Below are 14,331 nucleotides of genomic sequence, written 5' to 3' on the forward strand. Positions count from 1 at the left end.
ACAGAGATCGAAAGAGAGAGAGAGAGAGAGATACAGACAGGGATAGAGACAGAGATTGAAAGAGAGAGAGAGAGAGAGAGAGAGAGATACAGACAGGGATAGAGACAGAGATCGAAAGAGAGAGAAGTTGTGTACAATGTGCATACTATTTGACATACAGACTAAAGGACACTCAAATGTTCATATATATTATATATAAACGGCCCGCTCTTTTTCTCTTTCCTTCTGTCTGTCTGTCTGTCTCTCGCTGTCTGTACCCCTTCCTTTTGTTTTTTAACCTTGTGCATCATAATGTTCTCTGACATAGACTTTTGACTTGAATAGGAACGACCTGGTTTATAAAACTCCACCCTCTACACGCACACACACTTATGCTTATGGCGTTGAATTCTAGTATCACTTTTACCCCCTTCCCAACAGCTTAAAACAATTAAAAGTTTGTTCTATTTACAAAGAAATACCGACTTTTCTTCGGCTTCTCAATTCAATATCAAAATATTTAATATTCTCTTTGTTGGTTTTCGACCTGAACCTCCCCCCCCCTTTATTTTTCTCTCCATCTCCCGCTTTCACCTTATTCGGCCCTTTAGTACAAAGACATTCCTTAACTTTTGTTTAAAGCATACTCCAATGGATCGAACCCTCACTACATTTCATCTCTTGGTTTCTAGATATAGCACCTTTGGTTAGTTTTACCTTTCCTTTTCTGTCTCCTATAATCGTAAGGCAAGCCATGTACACTTTCAGACACCAGACACATTTCTTTAGACCAATGTTTCCCAAATTGTGCTCCACGGAATCCTAGTGTTCCGCGAGGCCTGGATAGTTGTTCCACGAACTGCTGGGACAATTACTTGTTAGGCCACCACGTGAATTAATCTCTCTTAAACAAAAAAACAAAAACAATTTAAAAACAACAACAAAGCTTATACCAAGTGTAATTGTATCAATTATATTGGATCAGCCATGTAATTAACTTTGTAATAAGCTCTAGAGTTCTAAACTAATAATAATAAATCTGTGCGATTATAAATATTTTTACCAATTGTTTTTGTTGAATGCTTTTAGCTTTCTCCCAACATACTATGACCCTATCACTTATCTGTACCAGACTACCAGTTGGGACAAAAAAAAAAAGGGGGAGGGGAAGAAAGCGATGTCTGGATGAATTTTTACGAAATTCGCTATTTTATAGGATTATAAAAAAAAAGGATGGGGGGGGGGGAGAATGACTTTAATTCCAACTCATGGAGCGATCCTCCTCTAGCCGACATCCTAACCACTCTGCTAGTGCCTATGAAATATATAAAACAACAATGACTTCCTTCCCCGAAACACATTTGATAATACAACAGGTCTGTGAATGACCGCTCACATTCACCTTACAACTCTATGGGTGCTAAAATATAGATCTAGGTCTAGTAGGAAACGTAGCTCTAGATCTATATATATAGACTAAAGAGAAAAGATAATACTCTAGCTACACACGTACACTCGCGAAATCATTATAGTCTTTCGGGGAAAAAAAAGATTTTATCTTCTTGATGTTATAGTTTTGTTCTTTACTTCGACCATAGACATAAATAAATCTATGACTTCGACCATAGACATAAATAAATCTATGACTTCGACCGTAGACATAAATAAATCTATGACTTCGACCATAGACATAAATAAATCTATGACTTCGACCATAGACATAAATAAATCTATGACTTCGACCATAGACATAAATAAATCTATGACTTCGACCATAGACATAAATAAATCTATGACTTCGACCATAGACATAAATAAATCTATGACTTCGACCATAGACATAAATAAATCTATGACTTCGACCATAGACATAAATAAATCTATGACTTCGACCATAGACATAAATAAATCTATGACTTCGACCATAGACATAAATAAATCTATGACTTCGACCATAGACATAAATAAATCTATGACTTCGACCATAGACATAAATAAATCTATGACTTCGACCATAGACATAAATAAATCTATGACTTCGACCATAGACATAAATAAATCTATGACTTCGACCATAGACATAAATAAATCTATGACTTCGACCATAGACATAAATAAATCTATGACTTCGACCATAGACATAAATAAATCTATGACTTCGACCGTAGACATAAATAAATCTATGACTTCGACCATAGACATAAATAAATCTATGACTTCGACCGTAGACATAAATAAATCTATGACTTCGACCATAGACATAAATAAATCTATGACTTCGACCATAGACATAAATAAATCTATGACTTCGACCATAGACATAAATAAATCTATGACTTCGACCATAGACATACATAAATCTATGACTTCGACCGTGTCTAAAAGGAAACGCAAAAAAAAAAAAAATATCACGTAAGGCAAGTTACAAATAATTTGAATGAGGGAAAAGGAAAGAAAATATACTTTTGAAGATTTGTAGTCTGTATTATGTGCTATGCTTCATATGCGGCTTTTTAGGGAAATACCAAAATAAAAGAGATAAGCTAGAAAGTTGGAGGCTTTTCTAGAATTGCGGCGTTCAGGCTGTGAATCTGTCAAAACCGTTTCTTAGTAAGCACCTAAGAGATGAAAGGAACCCGTCTTACGAAAAAAATATTGCGAATCCGTTCCTTATTTGCTGAGATCTCTTGGTATCTGTATGAATGAGTCATTGAGTTTTTTTATGTTTATAATATAATATATAATATTTATATATACCGTACGTAGAAAAATAGATATAGATCGGATAAATAATTGTATTTTTAATTAAGGCAAATATACACCATACTAATGTCACTCATAAACACAATAACTTGAAGCTACTAGATGTAAGTCCTAGTAAAAAAATTAAATAACCACCAGAGCCTCTTTAACCTCCCTATTTTATTTGTACTTCTACTCATAGAGAACATACAAAATTATAATCAATGTATTTTCTCCCCTCTCTTGTCCTCTCTAGAGTTTCACGGATCAATGTTCGGCTTAAACGGCTCCTGGCAGAGTGCGAAACATTCTTCTGTTCCCTACAGCCAGTCAACAGCATCTCACCGGGCGATCGTTGTACTCACTCACTGGAGAAACCTTTCATAGTACTGGAGACGCTCTTGGAACCTGACGGGATTCACTAGCTCCAAGGGTACCCTTCGGAAACCGGAAATTTATCTTCAGATTTTGAGTGATTACCAAAACACAAATAAGCGTTACTTTCAAGCGAGTGTTCTGGATTGGTTTGTTTCTTGCTGGTTTCTTTGTTTGAGTGTTTTTCTTCACTTCATCGAGATTTGTGATTATTCAAAACAAAACAAAAACAAAAAAAAAACAACAAAAAAACTTAGATCTAGATCTAGTGAATCTAAGCGCGTAATTGCAGTATTTTCGTGTGGAGGATATTTATGTCCGTGCAGAGTTTATTTCTCAAGAGTTAGAACAACGGACAGGACATGGCGGCGTTTATTGCCAAACAGGTGGTCGGGGACAAGTTATCGTCTGTGAAGGGTAAGTAGGTTTTATTTTTGTAAGACCTCTCAGTAAATTGACTGCATATGTGTGATTGTTGGGAAAGTTATACATTTCTTAAGGTTGTATTATGTCATTACAGGAAAATACTTGCTTGAGACAATGTCGCTGAATAACAATTGTATTTCTAGACATAGCTTCTATTAACTCTGTCTGTCTGTCTGGCAGGATTTTTATACGTTTTATTTTCTCCCTCTTTCCATTCTCGCACTAATATTTATTGTCGATCACAAAAAACAAAACAAAAAACAACAACAACGAATCAATAAAAAAAATTAACCACATAGTTAATTTATTAGTGGCAGATAATTAATTTTGTTTTATACAGGAAAAGGAAATACATGTTTCAGTATTCAGAGATATAGTAGTCAAAGTAGTTATTTCCTTTATATAAGCTTTTCCCTTACAAAACCTCTATTCAAGCCAGAACTTCATGGAAGCTTCATGATCCTGCATACGTACCGCGGATCTCAAAAACGGCTCTAACCATTTTTGTAGAAATTGATAAAATTATAACGGTCAAACTAGAGTTTTCCCCGTTAGTCCACGACCTAGTAACTCTTTTCTCAGCGATATACATCAACTGTTAAATTTCAAGAAAAAAATCGTTTGAGCCATTTACGATATCAGATGTGCAGGTTCCTGGAGCCAGGTTTCTGCAGGTTCCATGAAGATCTGACTTGAGTAGAGGTATTGTAAACAGTCACGAAGAGCAATGCTAATAGAAAAAAAAAGTTCGTTTATATACAACGTGTCAGCTGGTCATTGGTCACATTTCCTAATTAACTTTGTTGATTCCGTGGCTACTAGGCAACGAAACGTGACAAATTGAATGCAGCTTTTTTTTTTTTTTGTCTTCCATCCGTTTGGTGTCAGTAACTAACAGCAACTGACGTAAGCGTTCACCCATGTGCTTGACTTCCACTTCACGTCTGCACGGAATTTCAAGGGATTGTGGGAAGTAATAAGTTTGATTTTCTCTAAGCATGAGTGTATCTGTGTTTGTTGTGTGGTGTTTTAGTTGAGCGTGTGTGTGTTCACATGAGTCCATGGAGATGTTGAATCGGTTTTCGAGTTGTTATTTTTTTCTTATATAATTCTGTGTATTTCTAGCAGTTGTAAGTATAACAAGAATTATTGATGAAATACCAACTTTGTATTAATGTCACACACAAAAAGGACATTGTTCAATTGACGCACCGCCTTTTGTAATGTCGGTCTACCTTTGGTCTCTCAGCAAGTTTGTGCTCCTATAAGAAACCAAGGGATATCCAAGAAATGTTCACATTAATTGGTCTCTTCCCTCAGCTAATTACTTTCTAATCTCAGCTTTCAACTTCCGCCAATCCATCAAACTTACAGAGACCCGCTAAAAGCATGGATTAGAGAACGTCTTTCAAGAAAGCAAATTTTTCTTTGTGAATTAACTCAATGTCTTTTTTTTGGGTGTGTTGTTGTTTTGTCGTGGACATAAAGATTGTATTTAAACCCCAGTTTGTGTTTGTTGTACAAACATTGGCCACTGGAAAATGAAAAGTTCTTTGTAAAAGATCAAAAAGTTATCTTGATACACTGGCTCATGCTATGATGATATAAGTTGAAGTTATTATAGTGGTGTATCATTCTAAGCATGTCTAGGATACAATGTTGCTCTTAATGTTTGAAGCTAACATTTCAATGAAGTCTTACACACACACACAGACACACAACATTAAGTTTAGACATTTAAATGGAGTCCTACACACACACACACACACGCAGCATTAAGTTTAGACATTTAAATGGAGTCCTACACACACACACACGCAGCATTAAGTTTAGACATTTAAATGGAGTCCTACACACACACAGCATTAAGTTTAGACGTTTAAATGGAGTCCTACACACACACACGCAGCATTAAGTTTAGACGTTTAAATAGAGTCCTACACACTGTTAGACACCTTATTTATATAGGTTAGTTATTTAGCGACGCACCATAGGAGACGCATATTGAACGGGACTAGTGACGTTTGGGATATGTTGGGTTAGAGACTGGAAAATCAGTTAGCGATAGAACATTCCAGGGTAACGACGTGTTTAGTGACAGAGACTTCTACTGTGGCCTTTTATCAGAATAAACCTATGTACAATTGTTCATCATCGTTGACTACATCTCTTCACTTGTTAAAAAACCGATGTTAATTATTCCTGTCTGTATTGTTCAACTACACGGAATACACCCGAACAATTACACCCAAACGCCTGCAGAGTAATTGGTTGACTTCAAGACAGCCTGAATAAGCAACATCACAGTGGCGACCCCGAACCTCGAAGCCGGACCCCTGATGAAGCTGAACATCGAACCGGACCTCGAAGCAGAACGTTTACTCAGGTGAGGGTCGTGCACTTGAAGTTATAAAGTTTTATCGGAGTACGGCTGAACACAGAATCATCGCAGAGTGACTTTGTTCTAGATCTACATGTTCTTGATCGTACGTTCAACGAGCCGTTAACTCAGGGTGACCTTCGTCAGGACAGTAATCATCGTAACGTCTGGTCTACTTAACCAGTATAGTATCAAAGCCTGATCTTCATATGCTGAATCGACCTACAACCAGAGAAACCGTTCATTCATAACGGGTGAGAGATCACTAGTGAACCTGTTGGACATATTTTTTCTTCGTCATAGGAGCCACATTGAGTATCAAGTTTTACCTCGTCAGTTTCGAGAAGGACAGTTTGCCCGCTGTCAGAAGTATTATGAGTACTACAAGTTTGGTAGCTAACTAAATCGAAATCGCTCTGTCGTCTTACCCTTGGAGAGATTCTTGTGGAGCAGTTTGCTCATTGAACCGGTTGCTTACCACTTTTATAACGGTCACTGTGTTTAACCTTTGGAAGGTTAGTGAAGTAATATTTATCAGTACTGAACATTGATCTATGTAGTATTCGTTGGTCTAGACGATATCTAGACGTGCTGATATTGAAGTTGTGGAAACAGCTACATCCACTTAATTTCGTTGAAAACCGTTAATCGTCTAACGGAACGTCGTCGGAGGTGACCTTGGTCTCACCTAGTCTACATTGGACAGTTTGGTCTAGTGAAGCAGAGTACAACAGCAAACTTCGTCGTACTACCAGAGTAGCAGCAGAAGCAGTGAACTATTTTAGAGAACCGTTATTCGTCAGCCCAGATCAAGTCATCGTCAAGAAAGTCGTTATTCGTCAGCCCAGATCAAGTCATCGTCAAGAAAGCCGTTATTTGTCAGCCCAGACCAAGTCATCGTCAAGAAATTCGTTATTCGTCAGTCGTCCAGATCAAGTTGCCGTCAAAAGACTGTTATTTGTCAGTAGTCGTCTACACAAGTCAAGTCATCGCCAGAAGAACCGTTAACCTATTCGTCAGTAACTGTGTACACAAAGTCGTCGGAACTACACATACGGTCATCAACAGTCGTCGAAGAAACTGGAACATTTTGCTGTGGCATATCAGGACATCTGTGGCATTACGTGGGATACTGGTAGCACCGGAGAACAGAGTCAGAACTGGAAGAGAGGCAGTGGAATTTGTTGTGATCTAGCATATTCGGGAGTCCGAACAAAGGGATCTTTCTTATCAAAAGCTAAGTGCCATTTTTCTTATTAGTGTATGTTTAGATTGCCCTTAGAAATAGATTTTGTCTAAATTTGGTATGTTAGCCTGAGTAAAATCAGGTGGTGCTGAAGCCTTAAACCCGTTCGGGGTAAAGACATAATTTAGATGAAAAACTATATTATACGTTTAGGGTTGTAATTTGTTTTGTTTGTGTAAACGTCATATCCGTTGTTGCCTAGTTACTTCGTGACGTTATCATTGTGTGCCATATTGTCATATCCCAACCCATAGCGATAGTCTCATTTAATTATTTCATTTGTTTATATTATTTTAAATTATTTATTTTTATTAATTTAATTAGATCTGTATTTTTTTTTCACTTAATGATAGAAAGTGCGGGTAGGATTCTTTTACTGTGAATCAGACTAAAATAATTTTAGTTTGAGCGGTTAAAATCAAATATGATTTTGCCATGAGAATAATGCCGAAACTGGCTATGTAGTCAAACACTATCGTCTGGCTAAATTTAGATCTACAAATTGTACAACTCTTTGATACATTTGATTATCTAGACTCTAATTTGAGAATATTACTAATTGAAAGATGAATGAAGGTAGTACATTCTAGATATATATATCTTGTTGAAGATATATTTGACATTGTATACATATATTTGTTTCATATGGTTGAATAGAACCATAATCTACTCTAGATCTAGACTCTAGACAGTCTTTGAATTTACTCTAGACACTTCAGTCATACCAGGTTTTAAAATTGATCATAGTTATTCATACTGGATCTAAAAGTTATAGTGCTCTTGATAACTAGATCTAAATGGTAATATTATACATACTATAATGTACTAGATTTAAATTTGGGTGATACTAGATCGAATATACAGATCTGAATATAACTCAGACTAGACTTACTCATTTACTAAATCTATAGATCTAGATAAAGACATAACATTTAAAACTTGTATAAAAGTTTGTAAAAACCTAAATATAAAATAAATTTAAAGTATAGCCATAACCAATATAGGCTAAGTAAAAATATATATAAAATATAAAACACAATGGCTACATCATCATATGTGGACCTTAAGGAGGTTAAGGAAACAGCTATGCAGGATGGAAAGGCCATGGAGTTAAAAGGAAAGGACTTAGCAGCTTATGTACAGCAAGTTGTGAAGGAAGAAACGGAACGTCAAAGACAAGAGATAGAGAGACAAGATAGGATCAGAAAGGAAGAATATGAGAAGCAAAAAGAGGACCAAGAAAGGCAGAGAGAACATGAAGCTAAAATGGAGAAGATGAGATTGGACGCAGCACAAGCCAGAGCCCAAACTGAACAAGGCAATAACACAAATAACTCAAATAATTATACCACTCAAAGAGACAACCCTAATTCGCAGACATGGCTAAAGAGAAAAATACAAAGTTTTGATGAACAGAAGGATGACATTGGTGATTTCCTGAAAAGATATGAGGCAAAAATGTCTACATTTAATATGCCTGAAGAAGAATGGTCTGAAATACTGATAGACTTTGTTCATGGTCAAGCTCTAACAATATGTCAAAATCATGACCATCACATTGATGATAGCTATCAAGTTTTAAAAAGAGAGTTATTGAATGCATACGGTCATAATGCTACAACTTTTAGAAAGAAATATTTTGACAATATACCATCATTAGGAATAGAACCCCAAACTACTATTAATATGGAAAAGGATTTTTTCAATAAGTGGGTAAAATTAGAAAAAGTGAATAACTCTTATGAGGGATTAAAAAATTTTATTCTAGTGGACAACTTTGTAAATAAATGTGATCCTCAATTACAATCTTTTATTAGAGAAAGAAATCCAAAAACTATAGATGAAATAACAGAAATAATGAGAGTATACAAAAATGCCTATCCAAATAAACCATTTTCTGATAGAGATAAGAGCAAAGTAGATTTAATAGGATACACCAAAGAAAATGTTGATAGAAGTAGAAATAGAAACAGATCAAATAGTGGAAATAGAAAATATAGTGAAATAACTTGTTTTAAATGTCAAGGAAAAGGTCATATAGCAGCTAACTGTAGAAGAGGGAATAGTAGGTCTGGAAGTAGAAATAGATACAATGAACAAAATAACAGTAGATATAGGAGTAGAGATAGGAATGACAGGGAAAATTATAGAAATAGGAGTTACAGTAGGGAATACAAAAATAAAGGTACAGATAGGGTATATTTCATGGAAGGAAATAGGAACAATTTTGCAGTATACCCAGGGTTTGTAAATAGAATTCCGGTGGAATTAATCAGGGATTCAGGTTGTAACACTTTGGCAGTAAAAACTAAATTTGTCAAACCTCATTGGTATAAAGGGTTTACTAGGAAAGTAGAATTAGCAGATGGAACTGTAAGGGAATTTAAAGCTATAAGGGTGTACATTGAAACTCCATTTTTCACTGGTTATTGTGATGGCATTGCAATACCAGAAATGAGATATGATATGTTAGTAGGAAACATAAAAGGAGTTAAAGAATGTTCAAGAAAAGAATTAGAAGACTGGCAAAACAAATACAAAAACATAAGACAAAATCATGAAAACATAGAAACACAAAATATAACAAGTATGGTAATAACAAGATCAATGGATAAACAAGATGAGAAACAGGAAAATACAATAAATGTAATAAGTAATGATAAAGAAAAAGAAACCAGTAATATAATACAAATAGAAAATACAGATGTTAAGGAAAGAGAGATAGAAAATGAAACACAAAATAGTCTTGAAACACAAATATCTCAAAGTGAAAAAGAAACAATACCCACATTTGCATTAGAACAAATGAATGACAATATTATTGGGAAAATTTATTCAAGAATATCAGATAAAAACAATAATAATCCAATGGAGAAATTTTGTATAGAGAATAAAATATTATTTAGACAAACAAGTAATGATAACAAGAAAATAAAACAACTTGTCTTACCACAGAAATATTGGAAAGATGTTTTAATCATGACACATGATAATAATTTAGCAGCACATAGGGGAGTAAAGAAATGTTATAGGAATTTGTCAAAACAAGTATTTTGGCCCAAAATGAAAGCAACAATCAACAAATACATAAACTCATGTGACATATGTCAAAAGAGATCTAACAAAAGCTTAGTGAATAAAGCACCTATTCAAGAAATGGATGAACCTACAGCACCATTTCAGAAAGTATCTATTGATTTAATAGGACCTTTAATTCAAACTGAAAATAATAACAAATACATTCTAACAGTAATAGACATGTTTAGTAGATATCCAGAGGCAATCCCATTATCAAATACAAGTGCAGAGAATATTATTAATGCCATAACTCAAAAAGTAATTACAAGACATGGTATACCTAAAATTATATTGAGTGATCAAGGATCTCAGTTTAAGTCAGAACAATTTAAGAAATGGACTAAACAATACAATATACAACACATATACTCTTCGGTTTACCACCCAGAGAGTAATGATTTATGTGAACGATATGGTGGTTCATTAAAAAGATCACTAACAAAGATAATTCAGAATAATCAGAACAAGTGGGATCATTACATTAATTATGTACTATTTGCTCATAGAAACAACATCCATGAAGCAACACAATTTTCACCATATGAAGTAATACATGGAAGAAAACCTAGAGATGAATTAGATGTTTTTAAAGAAAATCTAATAGACAATGAGAATAAACTAAATAATGACAGTAAAACAACAATCACAACAGAATTGAAAGAAATATGGACTCAAGCATATAACAACAATAAGAAGTACAAACAAAGTGCTCATGAGAATATAAATAAGAAAAGACAATTGAAAACACTAGAAGTAGGAAACAATGTATTAATATTGATAAATGACCTGAAAAATAAAATTGGTAAACAATGGAAAGGTCCATTTAAGGTGATAAAACAAATTAGTGATGTGAATTATCAAATTGAAATAAATGGGAAAATTAAAACATATCACATAAATAATTTGAAACTGTATCATGATAGAGAAGATGAGTTGATACAAAACATTCAGGAGGAAATAGAAAATACATTTTCAGAAAGAGAAGAATGCTTGATGATAATAACAAATGAAAATCACAATGAAAATGATATTAAGGAAATACCTGTAATAGAAACAAAAGAGAATCAAACTTGGCAAAAGATTAATCTTAATAATCTAACTAAGGAAAAGTCAAAAGATATAACTAAAATAATACAGGAATACAAAGAAATTTTTTCCAGCATACCAGGAAAAACTAATATTATTAAACATGACATTAAAGTAACAGACCCAAAACCTATCAAGCTTAAGCCATATAGAATACCGCTACATTTACAAGACAAAGTAAAGAAAGAAATAGACAATTTACTAGAATCAGGTATAATTGAGCCATCAACATCTCCTTATGCTTCACCAATTGTGATAGCCAAAAAGAAGAATGGAGATATAAGGTTATGTATTGATTATAGGAAACTTAACAACATCACAGAATTTGACCCATATCCAATGCCAAATATAGAGGATATTTTACATAAATTAAATGGAGCAAAATTTTTTACTAAATTAGATTTAACTAAAGGTTATTGGCAAATACCTTTAACAGAAAATGCAAAACCTTACACAGCATTTGTAACACCATATGGTATTTTTCAATGGAATTATATGAGTTTTGGATTAGTAAATGCACCAGCCACATTTAATAGAATGATGAACATGATAATTGGAAACAAAGAAAATGTTATTTGCTATTTGGATGACATATGTATTTTTAATAATAGTTGGGAGGAACATTTGATAGATGTAAAAGAAGTGTTCAAAATAATAAAAGAAAGTGGACTTACAATTCAAGCAGAAAAAGTAGAAATAGGATTGGAGGAAATAATCTTCTTAGGACATAAAGTAAATAACAACATGATTAGCCCTATTGAAGATAACATAAAGAAAGTACTTAATATTGAAATACCTACAACAAAAAGACAAATTAAAAGCATATTAGGAATAGTAAATTATTACAGAAAGTTTATAAAGAACTTAGCAGAAATAGTGAATCCATTAAATGACTTACTTAAAAAAGGAAAACCTCAAAAAGTAGTTTGTAATGAGGAATGTGTGAAAGCTATTGACAGAATTAAAGATGTTTTTAGTCATGAACTAATATTAAGGCTACCTGATAAAGACAAAATATTTTATGTCACAACTGATGCATCTGGTAATGCTATTGGTGGTTGTCTAATGCAGAACTATGATAACTTACATCCTATATTATATGTAAGTAGAAAATTGTCAGAGGCAGAGAAAAAATATAGTGTCATTGAAAGAGAAGCCTTAGCTGTAATATGGGTAATTACTAAGCTAGAGAGCTATCTAATAGGAAGGAAATTCATATTATTAACTGATCATAAACCTATTCAGTATATACAGCAAAAGAACATGAAAAACAGTCGTGTTTATAGATGGTTCTTAGCACTACAGGAATATAAATTTGAAGTGAAAGCTATTAGTGGATCTGTGAATATTGTAGCTGATCTATTGTCTAGAATGACATTGAAGTGAAATAATTTTGTAAATAAACTATGATTATATTGAGTATGTAATATATATTAATATATTGACACCATTTATATGTTATGGAAAAGGGAGATAAGTAAATTTGATGTTAAGCATTTGAAAGTAAGTATGGATATTTTTTTTTGTGTGTGAATCATTTCATATATCATTGACGAAAGTTAGTTCTATGGAAAAGGGTGAGTATAAAAGAAAAATGGACAAAAGCGTATAAAAGGGTGGTAAGAAAAAAATTTATTGAATATGTAAATAAAGTCTATAATTGTTTTTTGAAATGTTGTATTTTATCAGATTACTGCCAGTGAAGAACATTTGTAATGTATGACGTGCCCATAAGATGCCACATTTTCCTCCATGATGAACTGTGTACTAATGAAGATGATTCTGGAATGTTATGAACATTGACATTGAATATGAGGAACTGTCAAGTTAGGATGAAGATGTCAAGATTTTATGTTTGTTTGTCTTCCCCTTAAATTGAAAATGCCCTTGTAAGACTTGACAGTAGTGGAAAAATATTGACATATTTTTTTTTCAAGGGGGGGAGGAATCTGTTAGACACCTTATTTATATAGGTTAGTTATTTAGCGACGCACCATAGGAGACGCATATTGAACGGGACTAGTGACGTTTGGGATATGTTGGGTTAGAGACTGGAAAATCAGTTAGCGATAGAACATTCCAGGGTAACGACGTGTTTAGTGACAGAGACTTCTACTGTGGCCTTTTATCAGAATAAACCTATGTACAATTGTTCATCATCGTTGACTACATCTCTTCACTTGTTAAAAAACCGATGTTAATTATTCCTGTCTGTATTGTTCAACTACACGGAATACACCCGAACAATTACACCCAAACGCCTGCAGAGTAATTGGTTGACTTCAAGACAGCCTGAATAAGCAACATCACAACACACACACGCAGCATTAAGTTTAGACATTTAAATGGAGTCCTACACACACACACACGCAGCATTAAGTTTAGACGTTTAAATGGAGTCCTACACACACACACGCAGCATTAAGTTTAGACATTTAAATGGAGTCCTACACACACACACGCAGCATTAAGTTTAGACGTTTAAATAGAGTCCTACACACACACACGCAGCATTAAGTTTAGACTTCAACATCTAGAGCACTGTGTAATAAAGAATGATAGACCAAACTGTATTCGGACGTGAACTTACCATTATTTATTTTTACCATCATTCATACGTGAAATATAAGAAGTTTTTGTTTTGTTGTTGAATAAATCAGAACCGACAGATCGATAAAAGAAATGATAATAGGGAACTGAAACTTAAAAAAAAAAAAACTTTAAAAAAGACAATACCTCCTTTATACAAGTTATTTTGCTTTTTATTTATTTAATATTTAAAATAAAGAACATTTACCCCCCCCCCCCCCGCTAGAAAAATTATTGCCAAGCGAATGTATAGATTTACTAGACTTTATAATATTCCGCATCACAAACCAAGAAATCAGAGACAGGGTTACTGTAGCGATCGGAGCTCATGACGACCTGCTTACTATTGTGAAAAAACGAAAGCTTAAAACCTTTGGCCACATTACAAGATCTACGGGGCTCGCAAAGACCTTTCTTCAGGGAACAGTGC

The 14,331-nt window shown here is 33.9% G+C and overlaps 1 protein-coding gene and 1 long non-coding RNA gene across 12 annotated transcripts in view; both read left to right on the top strand.

Moving 5' to 3' along the window:
• The window catches only part of LOC106068661 (complexin-like), a 151,754-nt gene that overhangs the window by 68,550 nt on the left and 68,873 nt on the right, over window positions 1-14,331 (top strand). For all 11 annotated transcript variants that reach the window (XM_056031815.1, XM_056031865.1, XM_056031862.1 and 8 more), the window contains one exon: window positions 2,978-3,513. In XM_056031815.1, the coding sequence (XP_055887790.1) occupies window positions 3,459-3,513 (55 nt within the window). In that variant the 5' untranslated portion in view covers window positions 2,978-3,458. The remainder of the gene's footprint in view (window positions 1-2,977; window positions 3,514-14,331) is intronic.
• On the top strand, window positions 5,473-13,466 carry LOC129926637 (uncharacterized). Its single transcript, XR_008778352.1, has 2 exons — window positions 5,473-7,724; window positions 13,002-13,466. It is a non-coding gene; the product is annotated as an uncharacterized LOC129926637 (long non-coding RNA).

The sequence above is a fragment of the Biomphalaria glabrata genome, chromosome 1, assembly GCF_947242115.1.
Source record: "Biomphalaria glabrata chromosome 1, xgBioGlab47.1, whole genome shotgun sequence".
Taxonomy (NCBI): Eukaryota; Metazoa; Mollusca; class Gastropoda; family Planorbidae; genus Biomphalaria; species Biomphalaria glabrata.